Source organism: Pagrus major, chromosome 19 (assembly GCF_040436345.1).
Source record: "Pagrus major chromosome 19, Pma_NU_1.0".
Taxonomy (NCBI): domain Eukaryota; kingdom Metazoa; phylum Chordata; class Actinopteri; order Spariformes; family Sparidae; genus Pagrus; species Pagrus major.
Genome location: NC_133233.1, coordinates 3,023,553 through 3,047,248, shown reverse-complemented (window position 1 = coordinate 3,047,248; position 23,696 = coordinate 3,023,553). Strand labels below are relative to the sequence as shown.

The 23,696-nt window shown below is 39.7% G+C and overlaps 1 protein-coding gene across 1 annotated transcript; it reads left to right on the top strand.

Moving 5' to 3' along the window:
- Positions 1-4,689: 4,689 nt before the first annotated feature.
- Positions 4,690-20,375, top strand: alg14 (ALG14 UDP-N-acetylglucosaminyltransferase subunit). The gene is made up of 4 exons (XM_073488436.1): positions 4,690-4,834; positions 5,648-5,799; positions 9,593-9,715; positions 20,055-20,375. Exons 1-4 carry the CDS (start codon positions 4,690-4,692, stop codon positions 20,283-20,285), a joined length of 651 nt encoding a protein of 216 aa, XP_073344537.1. The 3' UTR covers positions 20,286-20,375.
- The last annotated feature ends 3,321 nt before the right edge of the window (positions 20,376-23,696 follow it).

The following is a 23,696-nucleotide window of genomic DNA, read 5'->3' as shown; positions in this document are numbered from 1 at the left end:
AAACACACAGACAACCTCAGTGCTTGCTGTTGCTCGCTAGCCTATGGCTAATGTACAGTAAAGTAATCTGGTGGTTTGGGGGGACTGAAAATTTGTGGGTAACACAAATAAACACAAATGACTCTGCAGTCAAGCTGGCACAAGTACTGCCATTGCTGATGAAAATGACGTGACTCAAGCACAAAAGTTTGGGGATGATGTTTTAAAGTTTTATTCCCATTATGTTTAGTCTCATTCACCCACTTCCTTCCTCGCACTCTGACTCTATCCCAGAAGTTAAAGTGGCAGGGGACCAAACAAAACATACATTTCCCTTGAGTTAACTTGTAGATTTGTCTGGGTTTGAACGTTGTTGGAAACATTTGGGATGATGTCAGTACACAACTCAAAAATATGGCCTCATTGGTTTTAGACAATTTAATGCAGAAATCATACATATTATGTATTTGCCATAAGCAAACCATTTGCTCACAATGACCCCAGTCAGTTTCACCATATATTATTTAACACAAATGATGTTTATTTAAAATGACTGAAAACGAAATGATACCTGTATCAAATGTAAGTAAGCTTTTACCTCCTAATGTGTACTGTACTCGGGATTAAAGCTGCAATTTGTTTTCAAGAAAATAAGGCCTAACACAATATACAAATTAACTGTAACTTTCCTGAAACAGAAGCCTGTTTTTTTTTCTTTTTCTTCAGATTAATTAATTACTGATTAAATATGTTGGTAGGATGATAAATCATTTACTAATGAGTTATAGATCAGTTAAGTTGCCAGGTTACGGCTGGTCCTGCCGATCTTTAGTTTGTCAGAAATACTCCTCCAGTGGATCATTTGACCATTTAGGCCTAACTCCTGGAAGGGTTCTGCAGTTCTGAGGCCAAGTTGTAGCCTAATTTATAAACTCTTCATAAAGTTGGGCATCGTTGGCATTTGGATCTCCCTTACTAGAAAGCACTAAAACTATTTAAGGCCCAATTCTGGCAAATACCTAAAGGGTCTGATGTGCTGCTTTTCATTACACACTACTGGGAGTGCCCTAAGGGATCACTTCAGTGTCACGTTGACTGTAGGCTATTTTATTTATCCATGTAGTTTTCTGTATTTAGTTTGCAGTGTTGGGGAAGCTACTTTGCAAGCGTAGCTCGTAAAACTACATGTAGTTCAGCCTGGCAGTAATTTGAACAAACTACATTTCTACCCCTGGAGAAATGTAGTTTGTAAAACTACTGCTAAAAAAAGTAGCTATAGCAACTACTTATACTCATTATACTCATTTAACTCAGCGTTAAATAAATCAACATATGGTGTATATGAAACAAAATATAATAGCCTACAAAAAATTCACATGCCAGCAGAAATATGCCTCTCAACTCAAGTTTTATTTTTTAAAGAACAAAAGCTGACATTTTTGGTCAACATCACAGGAACTTCAGAGGCACTAACACTTAGGCACTAGAACTAGATGCCAGGGCAGAATCGCTTGTTGACACGACACATGAGCAGTCTCTCAAAGTTTTTTATCAGACAGCCGGTTCCATTTGGCACTAAAAACATCTTTACCAACACTAAAAAGCCATCTATATCTATATATATAGGGTTGTCCATGATGTGCTTGTGCCATATGAGCACTGCCTTCCTTGGCATAAAGACCCACCCACTCCATGAAGCATTTGAGTGCTGCCAGGGCAAGCCAATCAGAGGCAGCGTTGGCTTAGCATGTCATGACATGTTTCATGCCTTTTTTCAAAGAAAATAAAATAAAATTTATATTATATAGGTCTTTTTTTTTATAAAAAAAATATTTCATGTTATTGGCCAAAATTGTAGTTTGTAAATTGAGTAGTTAAACTACAAAAAATGACCCAAAAAGTAGTTGAAATACTTGACGCAGCATAACATATGAATGTAGTTTAACTACCAGCAAGTTACAGCAAATTGTAGTTAAGCTATGTAGTTCAACTCTCCCCAACACTGTTAGTTTGTTGGTGCTTGTGTCCGTGCGTGTGTGTGTGTGTGTGTGTGTGTGTGTGTGTATGTGTGTGTGTGTGTGTGTGTGTGTGTGTGTAGGAGGTGGTGGGGGGTGGGGTGCTGTCCTACAATAGCTATCCATCATCTGCTCCAGCGGCTCTGTTTTGAACCGGGGGACGCTGCGTCTTCTCCTGACCTTGCGCCTGCAGAGACAGTGATCTGGTGAAGGACGCGGCCGTGTGTGTGCAGCAGCCTGTCTGTGTACACCTGTAGCGCTGCAGCACGGCTGCTGCTGCTCTTCTGTGAAGCCGCATAACATACACAGCAGCTGATGACAACACGCACCCACATTTACTGATTGACACATAACGTTGATATTGAGACAACACACACTGTATGAGCGTGATAATGTATTACCCACCTGTCATCGAGCTTCACAGGGATGATGCTGTTAATGCAGAGACGTAGACAAGCTGCTAGCTGCCCATCCTGATCCTGATGCTGCCTGCTCAGCCTCCGCTGTCTGAACACATGCTGCATTCACGTCCTGTAAGGAAGATTGGACATACCAGGTTTCCTCTAATAATGTGTCTAGGTTTTGCATAGCCAGTATACTTTCAGCCTATACCTTTTTGCTTTAAATGAACCAGCAGTATTAAAAAGCAAAACAACGTCAACATACAGGCAAAGAAAATGTATAAAACACTACAGAGTAAACAGGATAGGGTAGTAACAGATTAAATGTAATCATAAATACATAATCACATTACAAAAAGTAAGTAGCCTACCTATTATCAGCACAGGTTACATTTAAATGTAAATAAATAAATGATATATAATAATTTTTTTAAATACATTTTAATGTGTAATTAGATTGCAGCCTAGTTACACTGTCAATGATTACTTGATTATTTTTATAATTACGTCTTTTAAAATACAGCAATTTTAATAAATCTATTAACTCACCACTCCACCCACTCCATGATGTGCTGGTCAAGCACAGGGGCACATTCAGTGCAACACTCATTTCACCAAGATGCACAGCAGAGTGCCCTGTGGCCATCGGATTTTCAAACAACTCAGAGTCAGACAATAGAGTGGCCATTTGACTTATTTCACCCCATAAACAGCCATAACGCTATAATTCACGTATAACTGTATTTTAACTGTGTAATACTGGCGATAGTAGAACTATTCATTACTTTACAATAGTACAACTTTTGTGCAATATTTCAACTCATTCAATTATTTTTTTCTGTGTAATAACATATGCAATATTCTACTTATGTTTTTAGTATTTATTTATACTGTAAACTATCATCAATAATTGCCTATTTCAATATTACTCAATATTATTTACACTATAGTTAATTAGTTCAAGTGTATAATATGAAAAATGCATTTTGTTTCCACTAGAAATGTTTTGAGGCATTTAAAGAGAGAAGAAAACAGTACATTCTTCAGACCATTCTTTTTAGTATAAGATGCAATATTTTAAATGGTTGATTTTGAAGTAGGCCTAATTGAAAAGTCATCCAGAAGTATTCAGATTATGTTATATTTTGTGTAGTTCAAGTCTGTTACTAATTACAAAATTGCTATGTTATATGTATTGGTAACTGACTACCAATGATCAATATATATTTCCAGGTTTTTACATAATCTGAAGGCCTATGGTCTATTCCAAAATGTCCTGACACTATCACAGGTATAGAAAATACTTTTCTTTTATCACTTTTCTTTGAACATTTCATTTGGACATAATTTGAACAACATTTACACATTTAATTTCTGTAAAAATCCCTGGAACAGGGCCGGCCCAAGCAATAAGTGGACTAAGTGGTTGCTTGGGGCCCACCTCTTGAAATGTCACACATGACAGCTTTGTGTGATATGTTATATGAGTGGTAATCATACAAATGAAAAATAACATATTTTGATATTATTTTAACGGACTGAAAAGTCCGTACTACTGGTTTAATCATTTCCGCACAAATTCCATTTGTACAATTGACAAATGATGGAGCATTGACAATATTGGCAGCGCTGAGGCGGGTGGTGCATTTAGCTGGGGGCAGGGGGCCCCTGCTTAGGGCCCCATAAAGCCTTGGGCCAGCTCTGCCCTGCAATTATAGCATATAGCATCAATCATCCCAGCCTTTGTATAAAGTCTATATTGTATATTTTGTGTTTTGTATACTCTTTCAGTTACCGTTGAGCACTATTTATAAAAATGTAATGTCTGCAGATGATATTTTGTACACTATCTTTACATATACTAACACACACACACACACACACAAACACACACACACACACACACACACACACACACACACACACACACACACACACACAGGTAAATGTTCAGCAGGGTATTTTATCCAGGGTTCTGATATGTGAGAATGGACTAAACTCCAGCCAAAGCAGACATCCTCCATGCAGTGGAAAGGGAGTCTCACCAGATCAAGCTGGGTGGCAACAATTGCAAATAAAAATATTGTTTCAGTTGTGCGGTGTTACATTGTATCCTATCTGCACGTAACAGGGGATTTATTAACGATCATATTTTCGCTTCCAACAATAACTGGGGGCAATTTTTGTAGCCTACGCAGCTTGAAAGGAACATCTGCCTGAAAGCCTGAACTCAGGGAACAAAAGCGGCGAAGACGCCGCACCTGATTTTGTACTAGTGAGCCGCCGTAGCCGTCATGGCGTTCCTGGTAGGAGCTGTGTTAGTTGTCCTACTTACATGTTTGCTATTTCTTATCAGGTTATATATTGTTGTGAAAAGTGGATCAAACTATAAACCTGGAACAAAAGGTTCGGTCGCTGTTCTGATCGTTGCGGGTTCAGGTAACATTAATGTTATTCATTTACATCCATGTACCACGATACCCCTGATATGTGCTGTTGTCTGGGTCATAACCAGTTAACATAATCGGTTCCTCAGTCAGTTATTATGACTGAAGCGATATGTTGTACTTTCCAGCCTGTTAGTCATTGTTTCAAATTGTAGCGCTAAAGGGCGAACAAGCAGAGCAACGTTTCCCCGCTCTGCCATTAGCTGACTTCCTTAGCTTCCACGCTAACGAAGCATATTTTGCCGGGCTGTACCAAAGTTTTCAGTAGGGTAGGGGTGTAACGTTAGCTTTTTTTAAACGAGATCTTTTCCAGCGTTATTATTTTTTCGCCAGTATTTAGAACAGTCCCGATCTTATAAGACACTTATAAGATATGTCGAAATCAAATAATCACAGAACCATGGCGAAATATAGCCTACAGTTCCCAAAAGTGCAAAACATAAAAAAGTTTGACACTGCTTTGCTCTGTTTTGCTCCAGACACTGATAGGCCAATCATCTGATAGTAATGATGAGAGCGGATACACTACATGGCCAGAATTATGTGGACAGCCTCCACCTTCGTGGGTATTTCGTTACTAACATAGTAAATCTGAAGATATAAAATATTTAGAATTTTTAACAGATGCAGAAAAGTCTGTGACAAAAATTGGAAAAACGAATTTGTTCCATGTCAATATCTTCCATCAAAGGGTCTTGTTAGTCCTAATGTCACTGCCTTGAGCACTGACAGGGCTGTCGTTCACATTTATTTTCATCATGTTTACATAATGTGTAGTTAACAGTGTGTCTTAAATGTTTTCCAGGTGGTCACACCTCAGAGATCTTGCGGGTGATGGAGTGCCTTTCTGCAGCCTACACACCTCGACACTATGTTATTGCTGACACTGACAGGATGAGTGAGGAGAAAATCTGCACCCTTGAAAGCTTTAACCAACACTCAGACTCTGACCCACAGGTACACAGCTGTGAATATGGGTATATTTGGGTGTGGATGGTAGGGGTATGTCCCTACCATTGTCCCCAGAAATTATGTTTGATTTAATTTTTTAGAGATTCAGCAGCCTGACCACCACAGACAAACACATACAGGCAAGCTCTAACCAACAGGGATTTTTTAAATTCTTTACTTAAGTAAAAGTACCAATACAACATTGTAAAATAGTCCATTACAAGTAAAAGTCCTGCAGTCAAACTATACTTAAATAAAAGTAAAAAGTATTATCAGCAAAATGTACTTAAAATATCATCAGTAAAAGTACTTGACATCTAGTGACTGATAAATTATCATCTGTTGCATTATTAGATTGTGAAAATGAGTGCATCAATGCATAAGTACAGTTTTAATGTTGTAGCTGGTCCAGGAGCAGCGAGTTTTAATTATTTTCGTCCAGTGGTTGTAGACCATGGGGTTGGGCCCCTGCTAAAGGTCACGAGAGTGTGAGGTGATTGATGGGGTAGCCTTGCATTTACAAGTTACAAGGTAAATTTATTTCGATTTTTTTTTTTTTAAACAAACAAACCCAAAACAATCTTTTTTATAAAATGGAGTGTTGAGGATGAATTGAGTCTCACAGCCCAAGGAAAGAAGCTGCTCTGTAGTCTGGTGGTATGGCAGTGGATATCTTTTTCCAGATGGCAGCAGGGTGAACACACTGTGGCTGGGGTTCGTGTTGTCTTTTAGAATCCTTTGGCTCTGTACAATACCATACTCACCAATATCACTGATATCATTTTATCTATTTGTTTAAGTATTATATATATATATATATATATACATATATACACACATATATATACATATATATACGTATATGTATGTGTGTGTGTGTGTGTGTATATATGTATATACAATATATTATATGTATGTATATGTAATAATGTTAAATATTGTTTTAGATGTAGAAAAAACTAATTCTGTTTTCAGCAAGTTATATAAGTGCATATTATATATTATATACTGTATTATTAATACACATAGATATTGAATGAAGTAAACCTTTGTCAGAGTCAGGGGTGAATGTGTGAATATGGACGTTACAGAGCAGTGTGCAAATTAACACCAAAAAACAAAGTTGTCAGAGAAAGCCGATAAGATTATCTGTGGCACAGTGTGAATATGCACCAGCAGGTGGCATGAGTACACTTGTCATCTGTGCTTCTCTATTTCTCTGGTACTGATAATCCACAGAGGTTTTCCTAAAAATATTTTCTTTAGCATTTTACCTCTTTATTGAGCAGCTTACAGGACAGATATAGACAGAAAATATTGGGAAGAGGGGGCTGACATAATGACATGCAACAAAGGTACCCAGCCACAATGTTGTGGTTATATGGTTCGCCAAATGCCCCAGGGACTACTTTCCACTGATGATAACAAGGGGTCTGTGGGTTGTTGTGAAAGACGCTTTGCGACCACAAATGAAATTTCATCCATATTTATTAAATTGAGCTAGAGACAGAAATCTCACCAAATATCTGCATGGTTTGATATCAGTATAATTTGGGTGAACAGAACCTTTACTGTTGTGTGGAAGTATAGTTAAGTGTAGACTCACTGGAAAACTCTAACAATGACCTGGGGGGTATTCCAGAAAGCGGGTTTTGTGAAAACTCTGAGTTTGTTAACCCTGAGATGAGAGAAACTCTGAGTTTTCAGTTCCAGAAAGAGAGGTAACTTCAACTCTGGGTCTGTTACTGCGGTAACTTACTCTGTGAACCTAACCTGCTCACTGGCAGGTTTACCTGAAGAAACCCTGAGTCTGACGGAGCTGTCTGACAGCGGCTGTCCTTTCCTTCTCAGTCCGATCATGTTGAAGCAGAAATAATTCACATAGTTTTACACCAGGAGGAGAATTTAGATTCATTTAGATGAGCTCTCACTCCCTGATGAGGACCGAACCGAACAGTAGACCGCTTCTCATCAGTCCGTCATTTATATTCTCCGGCCGCACAGCGAATATCAGGCTACACGTCATCGCTGACGTGCTCTCAGATCTGAACAATCCTCTTTGTTTTTTTTGTTTTTTTTTAATCACTTCGCAGGTTAATCAGTCACCTTCCAGCAGCCAGAAAAAGAGAAATAACTCACATTTCATTTGGCTTTCAGTATTTCCCACAGATAGCTACAAAAGTAACCATCAGTATAGCCTATTGTATTTTTTCCAACAACGTAATTTCAAAGTCCGTGTTTCTAGTTTGCCGCCACATTGAGTATAAGATTAAATGACTTCTAGTTCAATCTGTAGACAGTAAGTGTGTGTCTGCCTCTAATGTTGGGTCCTGGGGGTGAGTGACGCCTGTCCTCAGCCTCTGGTCACCCAGCGACCTGACTCAGGACCAGCTCCTCTGCCTCTGGCGGACGTGGTGGAGGTGGAGGTGGGCACCACTTCATGTTCATCTACTCAGCAGGATGTTAGGTCACAGATGTGTGTTAAACAGCATCTGTTGGTGGTAAAAGCTACTACAAGTTAAAATATCCACTGAATAAACTTTTACTTTGTTTAATATGTGAAATAAAACCAAAGTGAGGAGCCATTGTGAGATTTCATTTTCAGCCGATTTAAGTTAAATAAAATAGCCTAAAATAAAATAAAATAAAACATTGAACAACATTCAACCACTTCCTCAAAGGCTAATATAAAGGAAAGTGATGTTAAATTCAAAATGAAAAGACGACCGCATCTAAAACTCTGTCAGTGATTTTTATTACGGCCGCAGCCGTGTTACTTTTTTTTTTTTCCCAGAAAATGTCTGCTTCCTGTTTTCTCCCCTGTTGCCATGGTGAATCACAGTATCGGAGCTCCATTGATGATGGCTTTTTACTAGTCGTAAGGCACGAGCTCAACTCAGAGTTAACATACTCAGAGTCGACTTACCTAACTCAGATCAGCTGTTCTGGAACTGAAAACTCAGAGTTTCACTTCACAGGGTAAGTCAACTCAGAGTTCAGGGATAGCCTCAGAGTTTGTTGAACCTCCTTTCTGGAATAGCCCTCTGTTCATGAGCTGGTAAGCACCTGTGAAGTCTGAGTTATGAGAGCTGAAAGTCACTTTATCCAAATGAGTTACTCAGTAGAGTGCTTACCTCCCAACAGTCCCCTTTAATTTAGTCAAGCCTAATCCAATATCAAATATGCTTGTCCTGTATCACTCTAAATTTAAAACCACCCATAACTGCTTAACCATAATTTAAGCTCACTATTTGTGTAACAGTGATCACTAGGACAACAAAACAATGCAGATGTCACTTGAATTTCCCTCGGGATAAATAAAGTATCTATCTATCTATCTATCTATCTATCTATCTAGATGGAATCATGATCTCCATTATGTTGTGGAAGAATAATACATTTTTATTAAGATCTGCATCAAATTGTACTCACTGATAGATAGCAACCACCTAAATATGGCTGATTTGTTCCATCAGGATCCATCCATTATTCCCTGAGAAATTAACAAAAATGTGGAAAAATGGCCTGTGCATGTGAAAAAAATCCTGGATCCGCCCCTTTTTCCAGATCTGCACCAACACTTAATGTAGTTTATTATGGGCCAAGACCCATCCTCCATCCAACTGTCTGTTCAGTACTTTTTGTGTATTCCTGCTGACAAACCAACAAACAAACAGACATGGGTGAAAACAGAACCTTCATGGTGGAAGTAAAATCTTTCTGATGAATCTGTATTTGTTGCAATGCAAACTGCAACATCTCTGAGCACCCCTGATGGACATTTGCCCTTGTTCCCCAGTTCACCATCTGTCGGATCCCACGGAGCCGGGAGGTCCAACAGTCTTGGAGTTCCTCTGTTATCAGCACTCTGAATGCCCTGCGGTACTCTCTTCCTCTGGTGTTCAGACTCAGACCTGACATGGTGAGTGCACCCAGGCTGGGAGGGTCTAATTGATCTTGACACATACAAAAGACTAAGAGTCAGGATATCTTCTATATCTGCTGCACAGATTGTGAGTGTTATTTTCCTAATCTGTATCTTGTGAGTCCCTCATCTTTGTAGAGGTTCAATACTAAACTGTTTAAATATTGATTTACACAAACCCATTCAACTCCATCTAGCACTGACAGGCGCCATATGTAGATCGCATAAGAATATGAACTCTGAAAAAATCTTGAAACATGAAACTTACAACAATGCTGACATTTAACTTGGGTTGCATCACAAGATCATGCTCATTGAATTACACTTCCTCTTTCTCATAAATAGATCGGCTTTTGAAAGACATTCTCGTTCCAAGTACATATTAACAATATCAAATTTTGAACTGTAAAACTTAATCTGTGCTGAATGCCATTTATTCTGTTCAAAACAAGTGTTACAACTGCTGTAGTACTACTTTAAACATCTACTGTAGATAGACAGGAAAATGCAGTATATGACAAGTAGTATGTGGACATTGTTTCCACATGCTTTATTGTCAGTGCTGACCCTGACCAATTTGGTGCCCTAGGTAAGATTTTAGCTGGCGCCCCCTTGCATCGCAGTCAATTTCCCAATCAATATTCATACACTCACACAGAAACTGCATTTATGTATTCAATATTTTAAAGTGCATCTGAAGAGAGAAGAGAAGTATATGTGACCACTGGATGTTACATTTTAATTAAAAAAAAATTAATTACTATATATATCTATATATATATATATATATATATATATATATATATATATATATATCTATATCTATATATATATATATATATATATATGTATATATATATATATATGTATATATATATATATATATATGTATATATATATATATATATATGTATATATATGTATATATATATATATATGTATATATGTATATATATGTATATATGTATATATATATATATATGTATATATATATATATATATGTATATATATATATAGATATATATATATATATATATGTATATATATATATATATATATATATATGTAAGTGAGAGCTCATCTAAATGATGCTACGACACAGCTTAATTTGGCTCTTTTTTTCATTGGCAGGAATTGTGTATAGTGTCTGTATCATTTCTGAAGTATCACTACATTATAGGTTGTAGAGGTCCAGGTATCTTTCTCAATGAGGAAGATCATCCAACAGCAAAAAAAGTCACGGTACAGTTACAAGAATGTGATGAATGAGGAACAGGTATGAAAAATGCTGCTTGTCCTGTTTTTATATGCTGGAACACTCAACGATGGAGAGTTGAGTGTTATGTGGGTTCTGGTTTGTTGGGTCTCACCTGACAAGTATTTCATTGTAAAGACGTACCAGAGTCTTGTGAGATATTCTCCCTTTATATACACCCAGTTTTGAGGAACTCTTATGAGGTTTGATATGTGGATTCGCTATAACAGTATATGCAATTCTATATTGTGATGTCAATACACAGTATATTGTGATAAATTAACATTTCTAAAATTATTGAGATACTCCTTATGGATCAAATAAACAGTATACATTTCTGCCTGAAAAACTGCGTCTGTCCCCGGCAAAAAACTTTAACTCACCATATGTTTGTCTCCTTCCACTATTGTGTTGTTGTAGTTACTGTTTTGAAAAAAATCACCGTGACGGTCAGCCCTCCCGACCGAGACTTCAGTGAACTTGCCCCCAGAAAACAGCATCCCTCCCCGCGAGTGAGAGAGTCAGACAGCGTCCTGTTTACTGATGGTGATTATGTAATTATGTAATTCAGAGCGAAAAACGTAACTTTGTCACTTTCCAGGATGCATGGTGGGTCAGGATCTCAATCACAACACATTATAACTGCATCCATATGATTATAAACAGTCGGTGGTACATGTTTAGATTAACAGGTGGACACAGAGAGAAACACATTGAAGAAAACACACAGAAGTCAACGTCATGATGTGTACCGTCATGCCTCTTTTGGATCTTGGCGCCGGCGTGCTGTATGAATTGACACACTGGTGCGGCTTTACACCGGAGCTGCTTGGTCCAGTGTGAACAAACAAAGGCGGAGAGAAAGTGAGCCTTCGCTGTGGCAATAATGCGGAGTCTCTGTGTGAAAAGGGCTAGTGATTACAGCAATGGAAGAGGAGACTGAAGCCACGCAACATGTATTATTCAGGGGATGAAATAGTGGGTTGATAAACAAAGCAAAACATGCAGCTTGGGAGTTTGTTCCTTGCTAAAGTGAACAAAAGAGCAAAAAGGACAAAAAAAGGATGAACTAAAACTCAAGACCATGTTGATGGGATCACACCAGCCGTGACGCCTGTCAACATGTTGTTACTCAGACCCATGAGTAGTCATGGGTCCGACAGTTACGTCAGTACTCATGTTATAATGTAGTAATGACTACTGAGTAGTCACAGTTCAGAGCATGGTTGGTGTGATCCCATCGCAAGATGGTCCCTAGTTTAAATATGTAATTAAGTGGTCTATTACTTTAAGGATTGGTTAACCCAAAATTTAAAGACACATTTTCTTCTCCCTTGAGTGTTATCCTTTTATATCAGTATGGTTTATTTTTCACTAAAAATATCTGTCTCTGAGATTCCTATCTCCACCCAGTACAATGGAGGTGAATGGAATTTAAATTTGTGCTATTCACAACATTGAAAATTACATTTTAAAACCTTTAACAGCACATCGTTTTCCAGAAACAGTGCCCATGTTACTCTGGATAATCCACAGAACACACTGGGGATAGTATTTATAGGAACTACTTCTTCAGTAGAAAGTAAATTTGACGTCAGAGATTAGTTTGTGTGGAAACTAAATAATCTGGGAAATGGAAACGACAGTAAGAACTCATTTGTCAGTGAAATAAAAATCTGTCAGCTTCACCTCTGTTAAAGTACAGATAATGGAGCTTGGCTCTGGTATTTGTGAACTGTATGTTTAGCTGATCAGAGTAGTGAGAACAGATTCCAGACCTGTGACGGGTCCCTCTGGATGTCTGTCCAGCAGAATCCTCTGGTTATTGGTGGCTGGTTGGAAACAAAGCTGGGGACTTAGTGCCAGAGCAGTCATGACAGGAATGTTCCAGTCAGGCTTATGACTGCAGCACTGCTGAAGAACAGTCATGAACCCTCAGCCTCTCTCATTAGCATGGCATTGATTCTGCCATAAGGAGATTTTACTGGTGCAACTGCTGAGAACCAGATCATCTTTAACCTGCTGGGGACATCAGAATTTCCACACTTTGGACCACATGTACAAAATAACTGGTATGCTTTTATAGAGAAGTTCTGAATGCAGCAAAAACATTGAACTGCTGTATCTTATCACAAATAAATTTGCCAAATTTGCCAAGCTGCTATGTGTTGGTGAGAGCTGTGTGTAGGGTCAGGCGGATCACACCTCTTGTTGTTGCTTTGTTGGTTGGATATAAATGTTCTGGTGGCACTCAACTCACACATCTTCACAGGCAAGAGAGGCAATCACAAAATAAATGAGAAACACATTCATTTTGACATGGAATATGACACATGAGTAAAATGAAGAACAAACTTAAGACTTTTTAAAAATATATTCCCCTTTTGAAATTAAGCTGTCAATTGTCAAGTCATATTAACATTGCCCAAAATCACAAAGTCATACATTTGCTACAACAGGACATGGAGAAATGGTGAAAAAAAATATAAAAGAGCAACAGCGGAGGGATTTGTGATGGTAAAATTCTCTACAGACTCATGGCCACTGCCTACCCCCCTCCCATGTTTTAGTTGGTAGATGTGTGTGAGTTTACTATATTCTACAAGCCCTCTTGGCTTTTTTTAGTCTAATAAATACACAAAATAAAGAAAGGAAATATTCTTACAACCGTAAACCCTCTGAATTTAAGACTAGCTTAATTATATAATTACCGGTTAACTTACTGATAAACACACTTCATTCAAACTGGACATCAATAAAATGAAACTCACCATAACATTATACAATAGCTTAACATCAGCTCTGGTTTGTTCAAAATATACCTTAAATTAATTAGATGTGAAAATATTCCGGCTCTACATGGTGTTTCCCCTGTTGCCTCTCTCTGCTGTTGCTGGCCTCTTTGTGTTCCTGGTTTAGCTGCTGAACGAGAGTCTGACGCTGAGCAGTGGCTCTCATGCCCGGTCCACATATCCTGCTTGAGCGGCACGTTTGGGTTGCAGGGCCTCTTGCTGTCTATTTTACTGCCCATGTAACCAGGTTAGAGCAGTGGCGCATCATCTAGTGATTTGGAATCTTGTCACGGCAAGTGCTGTCCCCGTCTATAGCCCTTTTCACACAGAGTCGCCACATTATCGCCGCAGGAGCTGTTCCCCAATTCTCCGGCATTGTTTGTTCACACAGAGCCAAGCAGCTCCGGCGTAAAGACAAACCAGCGTGTAATTCACACAGAAAGCTGGTGCTGCGGCTCCTAAAGAGATGTGACGGTGTGTTTTTTCAGCGTGTTTTCCCCGGTGTCCACCTGTTAATCTGAACATGTACCTGCTGTCTGTTTATTATCATATGGATGCAGTTATAATGTGTTGTGATTGAGATCCTGACCCACCATGCATCCTGGAAAGTGACAAAGTTAAGTTTTTCGCTCTAAATTACATAATTACATAATCACCATCAGTAAACAGGACGCTGTCTGACTCTGTCACTCGCGGGGAGGGATGCTGTTTTCTGGGGGAAAGTTCACTGAAGTCTTGGTCGGCAGGGCTGACCGTCACAGCGATTTTTTTTCACCGCGACAAACACTTGGTGAATTAAAGTTTTTTGCCGGGGACAGACGCAGTTTTTCGGGCAGAAATGTGACTAAGAGTCGGTCGGACAGACACTTCTCCACGTATAACTGCTGTATTTTTTTCCTCATATAAGTTGCCAAAGACACTAGGCTACTAGTTACTACGGTACTGTTGTTTGGTCTTGTAACGTTGCTTTGTGGGACATTTCTCTTTATTTTGTTGAGTGAAGGATCTGTTTAGTTATCAGACTGTCAGACCGACACGCTATTATTCCGATATTACCTCTGATACTACCTCTGATATTACCTCTGATACTACCTCTGATATTACCTCTGATACTACCTCTGATATTACCTCTTACACTACCTCTGATATTACCTCTGATACTACCTCTGATATTACCTCTGAAACTACCTCTGACACTACCTCTGATATTACCTCTGACACTACCTCTGATACTACCTCTGATACTACCTCTGATATTACCTCTGATACTACCTCTGACACTACCTCTGATATTACCTCTGACACTACCTCTGACACTACCTCTGATATTACCTCTGACACTACCTCTGACACTACCTCTGATATTACCTCTGACACTACCTCTGACACTACCTCTGATATTACCTCTGATATTACCTCTGATATTACCTCTGACACTACCTCTGACATTACCTCTGATATTACCTCTGACACTACCTCTGATATTACCTCTGACACTACCTCTGACACTACCTCTGACACTACCTCTGATATTACCTCTGACACTACCTCTGATATTACCTCTGATATTACCTCTGATATTACCTCTGACACTACCTCTGACATTACCTCTGACATTACCTCTGACACTACCTCTGATACTACCCCTGATACTACCTCTGATACTACCTCTGACATTACCTCTGACATTACTTCTGACATTACCTCTGACACTACCTCTGATACTACCTCTGACACTACCTCTGATATTACCTCTGATACTACCTCTGATACTACCTCTGATATTACCTCTGATATTACCTCTGACACTACCTCTGATATTACCTCTGACACTACCTCTGATATTACCTCTGACACTACCTCTGATATTACCTCTGATAGTACCTCTGATACTACCTCTGATACTACCTCTGATACTACCTCTGATACTACCTCTGATATCACCTCTGATACTACCTCTGATACTACCTCTGATACTACCTCTGATATTACCTCTGATACTACTGATACTCCTGTCCCGCTTGGAGAGCTATGTTGGGATCAGGGGTACTGCTCTAAAATGGTTTAACTCCTACCTGACAGACAGGACTTACTTTCGGAGATTACTCATCTGGACATGCTCCGCTCCTATGTGGTGTCCCCCAGGGTTCGGTTCTGGGCCCCACCCTATTTTCATTATATATGTTGCCCCTAGGTTCTATATTTGAAAAGCACAATGTCTTGTTCCACTGCTTTGCTGATGATGTTCAGATATACATGCAAAGGTGCATTGCAACCTCTGCTTGATTGTCTGGACGAAATTAAGTTGTGGCTGTCCTCAAACTTTTTAAAATTAAATGAGAGCAAGACAGAAGTGATTGTGTTTGGCTCCCCACTGCCATTGGGGGATGGACCTATCCTTGGGCCTATCTCCTCAAATATGCTCAATTCCGTGAAAAGTCTGGGAGTGCACCTTGATAGTTCTTTTAAATTTGGAAAACAAATTTCATCGGTGGTCAGCTCAAGCTTCTTCCAATTGAGATTAATAAGCAAAATAAAAGCCTACCTTCCCCCGAGTGACTTAGAAAAAGTGGTACATGCTTTTATTACAAACCGGCTGGACTACTGCAACGCTCTGTATGTGGGCCTAGACCAGTCCTCTATCCAACGTCTCCAGCTGGTCCAAAATGCGGCCGCTCGCCTTTTAACAGGCACCAGAAAAACTGAGCACATAACCCCAGTGTTGAGGTCTCTCCACTGGCTTCCTGTTTGCCAGAGGATAAGTTTTAAAATTTTATTATTGACTTTCAAGGCCATGAATGGCTTGGCTCCCCCTTATCTAGGTGACCTGCTTGTTGCCCACACTCCATGTAGAATATCACGGTCAGCCGACCAATTCCTCCTCAGCATACCAAAATCTAGGCTAAAAACAAGAGGTGATCGAGCCTTCGCGGTCGCTGCTCCAAAACTTTGGAACAACTTGCCACTCTGCATTAGAACAGCTCCAAATGTAGAAAATTTTAAATCCCTGCTCAAAACCCACCTCTTCTCCCTGGCTTTTAACACTCCTAACTGACTGATTGTTTTATCATGACAGTTCTTATTGTTTCTTATATTTTATTTTATTGTTTATTTTATTGTTTATTTTATTGTTTTATTTTGTTTTATTGTGCTTTTATCTGATGTATGTAATTGTAACTAATTGTTTTTAATTGTAAAGCGCCTTGGCTAAAGGTGCTATATAAATAAAGCTTGACTTGACTTGACTTGACTACCTCTGATACTACCTCTGATACTACCTCTGGAGGCGCATCAGAGGTGCAGTGAAATTTCACCCCTCACCGCATCTGAAACTTTCATACAGAGGCGGATGCGGAGAATTGGTGCAGGATCCCTGCACTCAAAGGGCAGTGTGAATGGGGCTTATGTTATACATTAAGTATACACTGTACATAATGTACAATCAGGTTTCTCAAGCTGAAATCTAGCTGTATTAACTGGGTTTCTAATTTGTATGGTGTAAGACATCAAGTTACTATAAGAAAGCTGACAATAACCACATTACGTAACTGTATGTGAATCCAGTGCCTGGAAATCTCTGGGAAGGGGAAATCAGATTTCCATCTCCAGAATTCTATTTACTGCAGTCAGAGAGATCTTAAGATTGAGTGGTGAAACCTGCTGATGTTCATAGCTTATTGTTTAGTTTGATTTACTGCGCAGTGAGAATTTGTAGACCGACCACCCAAATTCACAAGCTAACAAGTGAAAGGTTTGTAATCTTGATGCTTACATCTGCTGCTCCATGAACCATTTCATTTTATGGTTGTAAAGCAACTGTTCTTTCCCTGTTGAGCTGGAAGAATGATGGAACTGTTCTGCTTCGCAAATGCAGAGTGCAGGCCAGTTCTATGTAGTGAGCAGTGTAGAGACGATATTACAGTGCTGTTCTGTCTGTACCGTGGAGCTGCATGATGACTTCTCCAGACTTTAGAGCAGCTCTGTCTGGTTTCCTGTAAACCCAAACTCCTTCAACTCCCTCAGCCTTCTTCAGCCCTGAGGCCACTTCTTCATCCCAGTCCCCTCCCCCTCTGTCTTTAAGTCTGACTGAGCTGCCTTCATTTTTCTTTCACATTTTTTTACTCTTGAAAGTTAAGGGACAGTTAAGTTCAGTCATATTTGGCTTGAAACAGTTCATGACTCTCTAAATCCTGAGGTCTTAACAACAAGCACACAGAGAATCATTTCCTGTACTAGCCTCTAGCACCATCCTTTTTGACTAATTGAATCATGTCTTGCCTGTAGCCTCTCTTCACACATTGTGGAGGTATGCTGTGAGCAGTTCAGTCAAAGTGGAATTTATTTCTCATTGTATCATTTCAAATTATTTTAAGAGGCCTTGAAGAGGTGAATATATCGACTGTTTCAGACAAGAAAAAAAGGAAAAGCTAGAGAAAAGTCCCAGTCATTGTGTAACAGAAATATTTTAGACTTGAGTCAAAGTTCAGCTTTGATACAGAAAGCAAGCAATGGATTTTGATAATTGATTAATTACTCAAACTCTTTGTACAGTATGTATAATAAAAATAAAAACAATTAAAACTGCAAGCAGTGATGAACAGGCCCTCGACCCACGTACGTCGGGTTGTGGCGCCGTTGGAGGGCGCGCGCCCAGATGTCTGCTCGCTCGTTGCCTGTGGAAAGGTTCCTACCTAAATGAGATACGTGTCACACAAAACGCAACAGTGACATCTTCAGTGACTTTCTGTGGCCAGTGGGTGGCGCTATGGATATGAACCAGTATTGATGCATAGTCGTATTCAGGGCAAACCCCTCTACATGTGTGACGAATTTGGTGTAGATGGGAAATTGTATGTTGGAAAAAATAAAATGGCTGCACGCAATCCAAGATGGCCGACTTCCTGATGGGGCGAGAAATTCCACAAAATTAATTCCTGTCTAAATCGATGAAACCTATGAGTCCTGCAAATTTCATGGAGATCTGAGAAAATTGTTGTTCACATGACCTGGCTAGGGGGTGCTATAGATATGACACAGTATTGATGCATAGACGTATTCAGGGCGAACCCCATTACATGTGTCAACAGTTTTGTGTAGATGGGAAATTGTATCTTGAAGTTATAGGGACTTCCTGCTTATAGCGAGGGATCGAAATTGACCAATCCGCCACAGCCATCAGGTGTAACGGAGGCGAAAGCTTTTGATAACTTTTCATCTTCAATGTCTGAGGATGATCCTGAGTGAATGTGAAGTCTGTGGTGTTAAATCTGTAGGTGAAGTTAGTTAAAGTACGAGGCATAGAAATGGGTGCGTACAAAATGGGAAAAGCCATAAGGGGGGCGTTAGGGGGCGCTACTGAGCTGTCGTGCCGCACCTGAGGGCAGTTGTGGTATCGAATTAATGTACTCATGGGTTAGAAGGTACGGGCCAAATTTGGTGTGACTTCCTTTTGCAGCAAAAATTCCGGCAAAAATAATTCCTGGCTAAATCTTTGAGACCCATGAGTCCTGTAAATTTCATGACGATCCAAGACTGTTTCCGCGTGCACAAAATGACATTAGGTGGCGCTATGGAGTCCCCTGGCCACACCCACCCCCAATCATGTTGAATTCTGATAGCGGCACACACATGTGACGTATGATCCGAGTTTGGTGAGTTTTGGGGTATGTTCAGGCCACCAAATATGCGATCGGTTGGGAGGAATAAATAATCCTTACAGATACAATAGGTCCTCGCGCTGACAAGCGCTCGGGCCCTAATTAACACACTGACACAATGAAAGTTGTCCTCATTCATACTTTGGAATGACATAAGTCTGTTGGGTAAAAGTCAACAAAAGTATATAGTGAACGAGTGAGAAGAAGTGAAAATATAAACATTTTGAAGCTTTGTAGATATTGCGTTGTTAGCCAGACCCAAATATTTTTGATAATAGTGTTCAGTTTTGGACACTGGCTCAGATAGCCAACCATAGAGCAACTGGAGACAACTGGGCAGAAGTAGAATCCCCACTCCCCCACTCCAAAAGAAGAAAAACTAGATGTCTGGATAAAAAACAATTCAGTTTGCAGTCTGTCTCAGTACTGGGCACACAGAGATTAAACTGATATTGATCTTAATACGGCAAATGCATATCACACAGAATTGTTCCTTGAACCAGTTTCATGTGACATGAGAGTTCTGCCACAGATGTCTTGAACAGCCCCCAGAGGCTGCTTTCTATGAAACTTATGTCACTTCCTGGAAATGTGCTCATCGCCCTCCTTTCTGTGTGTGTTGTTGTTTCAGGTGCTGTGCAACGGCCCAGGGACGTGCGTTCCCCTGTGTGTGGCAGGACTCCTGCTTGGAATTCTCGGAATGAAGAAAGTCCTTATAGTTTATGTTGAAAGTATCTGTCGGGTGCAGACGCTGTCGCTCACAGGGAAGATCCTGTACCCTATTTCAGACTATTTCTTTGTGCAGTGGGCCTCTCTTAGGGACAAATACCCCAAATCAATTTTCCTTGGAAGAATAGTGTGAAAACATTTGTTACACATTTACACAAATGTAACATCAAATATGTTGAAAAGTTTGTTGTAATGGTCATGGATTAAATGCTTTATTTTTTAATCACTGAGTTATGTTGATACATTATCATATACCAATTTTGTTGGTGTGACATTTCTTAGAGTGCAAGGTCGAGCACAACCGCATACTTGACGTTATAGTCCCGGTCAAAAGTTTACCTACACTTGTTAAGAACATGTTTATCATGGCAGTCTTGAGTTCCAGTGATTTCTACAAACACTACAATGGGAAACTTACCTGAACTTGTGAAGGTCCAACCAAAGAAAAAGAAGGACACAGCTGTATCCAAACAGGTCAAAGAGATTGATGAACCAGACCAGCTCCATCCAAACCCGTTCCAGGGATCAGCTCATTTCCACCAGCTATGATTTCCAGTTATAGTTCAGTTATTCCAGCTTGTCATTTGAACACTGTCACTCTGCATATATCACTGGTTTGCTTTGTAGTTCAAAGTTTTACCAAACTGGATTATACTTCAAGTTATCTCCTTTCGCTACTTTGCTACTCTCACTTCTTCGTTATCCTCTTCCAAGCTGCCTTTGTTAAGTTTTCCGTCCTCTTCAGCTCACAGGTGTGACTGATCTATCTTCTCCCTCCCCCCTCCTTTCCTGTCCAGTTGTAAAAGGGCTACTCCATACTTTTTCCCTTTCTCCTTTCTGCTACAGCATACTAAAAAGACCTTTCTCTATGTAACACGAACCTGTTTCAAAGCAATCAATCTTTATTTGTATATCGCCAGTTCACAACAGAAGTCATCTCATGACACTTACCAAATTGAGCAGGAGACAATTTAATTTGATTTATGACAGTCTTGGGAAGAATTCAATGTGGAGCAAAACAATATAGCTGACTTTTTAAACTTGTTTTTCAAATTAAAAAAAATTGCTGTTGAATATTACAACAGACCGCGAGAGGATTCCACCAGCCAATCTGCTAAGCGACCAGCCAGACCAGTTGGCCACAACATCACCAAAAGCGATATGACCGCCCCAGGAATAGGGAGGAAAGAGAGGCGGCATCAGAGCTTAGCTGACCCGACTTGGACCAAGAGTTGTTCCTCTCGTCTTCTTCTGGCTAATGTCTGGTCGTGGATGAGGTGCGACTCAGGCTCACTCAGCAACGAGAAATCAGAGACTGCTGTGCCCACATCTTCGTTACATCTTGGATGAAGCTATTGTAGTCGATAGGCATGCCTTGTTCAGAGCCGACAGGACACAAGACTCTGGAGAAGAAGAGGAGAGCTCTGTAATGCTTGGTGTTCAAACGCAGTCAAAGTGGATGGACAGTGTTCACCTGATGTTGAATTTTTATTGGGATTTTATTGTTGCTGTGTACATTTTCACAGATGCAAACTCAAAAAATGCACTGCAAAAATTGTATGATGTCATCAGCAGCAATATGATTAAACAACGGGATGGAATCTTTATTATAGCTGGTGATTTCAATCAAATGAACATCAGAACTGTTTTACCTTAATTCCACCAGCATGTCCAGATCCCCACCAGAGGAAGACATGTCCTGGACCATGTCTATACAAATATTCCTGGCAGCTACAAAGTCCTCCCATGTCCTCACTTTGGTCTGCCAGATCATATTTCTCTGCTTCTTCTGCCTACTTACTCACAGTTGCTCAAGAGGGTCAAACCATCAGTTAAAACTGTTAAAGTGTGGATAGATGAAGCTACAGCAGCCCAACAGGATTGTTTTGAATGCACAGGCAAATGTTCAGAGATGCTGCCAGGATAACAACATCAGTCTTGAGGAATATACATCTTCAGTGATGAATGGAGAGGTGAGGGCTCTATCCAGAGCCAAAAAGCTGATTTTCGGTCAGGGGACAAGGAAGCAGACAGCAACACAGCAAGACTGAAAGCTGACATCAAGGAGGCAAAGAGAAGACATATCAGCAGAGACCGAAAAGGGACCTTAAAACATTTAATACTTAAGTACATTTAATATCAGATAATCTAAAACTTTTACTTAAGGACTATTTGTATGGTTGACTTTTACTTTTACCAAAGTAATATTTTAGCATAATATCTGTACTCTTACTCAAGTATGACTTTTGGGTACTTTATGCAACACTGAACAGCATTAAAGGTATGTGGCAGGAGATTCAAAATATCACAGGCTACAAAAGTAGGGGTGCCCCATCAAGTGTGACGCCACACTGCCAGATGAGCTGAACACATTTTATGCTCGCTTTGATCAACAAAGACTAGGCTGTAAGGTACAGTCCAGAGGATTGGTCACTGTCAGTAACCACAGCGGATGTGAGAAAATCCTGCTGAGGGGGAATATAAATAAAGCCACTGGTCCAGATTTACACCTAGCCGTGTTCTAAAAACGTGCCGATCAACTAGCCGATGTTATTACTGACATTTTTAACACATCTCTCTCACAGGAGAATGTTCCCTTCTGCCTCAAGACAGACATCATCGTTCCTGTACCTAAAAGGTCTGCTGTGTCTAGTCTTAATGACTACCGCCCTGTGGCTCTCATCCCCATCCTGATGAAGTGTTTTGAGAAACTGGCTCTCCAGCACATCAAAGTTGTTTGATCATATCATCATTATGAAACATCACAAACTGGCGTGGTTTGTGCATGGCTCAGGACAGCGGGTGTTTAAAAACCAAAAAGAGCATCTTTGGTACCCATCTACAGAGCATCAGTGAAGTGAGATGTCTGCACAGAGCCCAAAGGATACTAAAAGACAACAGCCACCCCAGCCACAGTCTGTTCACCCTGCTGCCACCTGGAAAAAGATACTTTTTCAAACCCTTGTGTTTTAAAAATGACAATAATTTTACTTTTTATAATCTCCATTGTGTTGTGGATGAATAATAGATTTGTATTAGAATCCACATCCAACTACACTCATTGTTAGACAGCAACCACCTAAGAATGGCAGATTTTATTTTTCATCAAGAAACAATATTTCCTGTGAAAAAAAATGATCAAAAAAGCCCCATCTTTCAATATTAAAGAAAGTGAGAGCACATTTCTGTATCTGTCCCTTTATCCAGATCTACACCAAAAGATAATTAGGTGTAATCTGGGCCGAGACCCATCCTCTAAGTTTTGTCGAAATCTGTTCTGTAGTTTTTGTGTAATATTGCTGACAAACCAACCAACAAAGAAAGAGACACATGGGGAAAACAAAACCTCCTTGGCGGAAGTAACAAATGAATAGAATCAATTTTAAAATTTGACAGAATTGTTTTTGCCCATCAACTAAGGAATGCAAAATATAACTATTCCATTGTGAGATCATTTATGGGGGTAATTTTAAAATGTTGGTGTTATAGTGTTGGTGGCATTGTCACTGCTCTGTTTTGCTTTCTTTGTGCTGAGTTTCCTGTT

Coding starts and splice junctions, on each gene's coding strand:
- alg14 (XM_073488436.1), top strand. CDS start 4,690: ATGGCGTTCCTGGTAGGAGCTGTGTTAGTTGTCCTACTTACATGTTTG. Junction 4,835..5,647: donor TCTGATCGTTGCGGGTTCAG/GTAACATTAATG, acceptor AATGTTTTCCAG/GTGGTCACACCTCAGAGATC. Junction 9,716..20,054: donor TCAGACTCAGACCTGACATG/GTGAGTGCACCC, acceptor TTGTTGTTTCAG/GTGCTGTGCAACGGCCCAGG.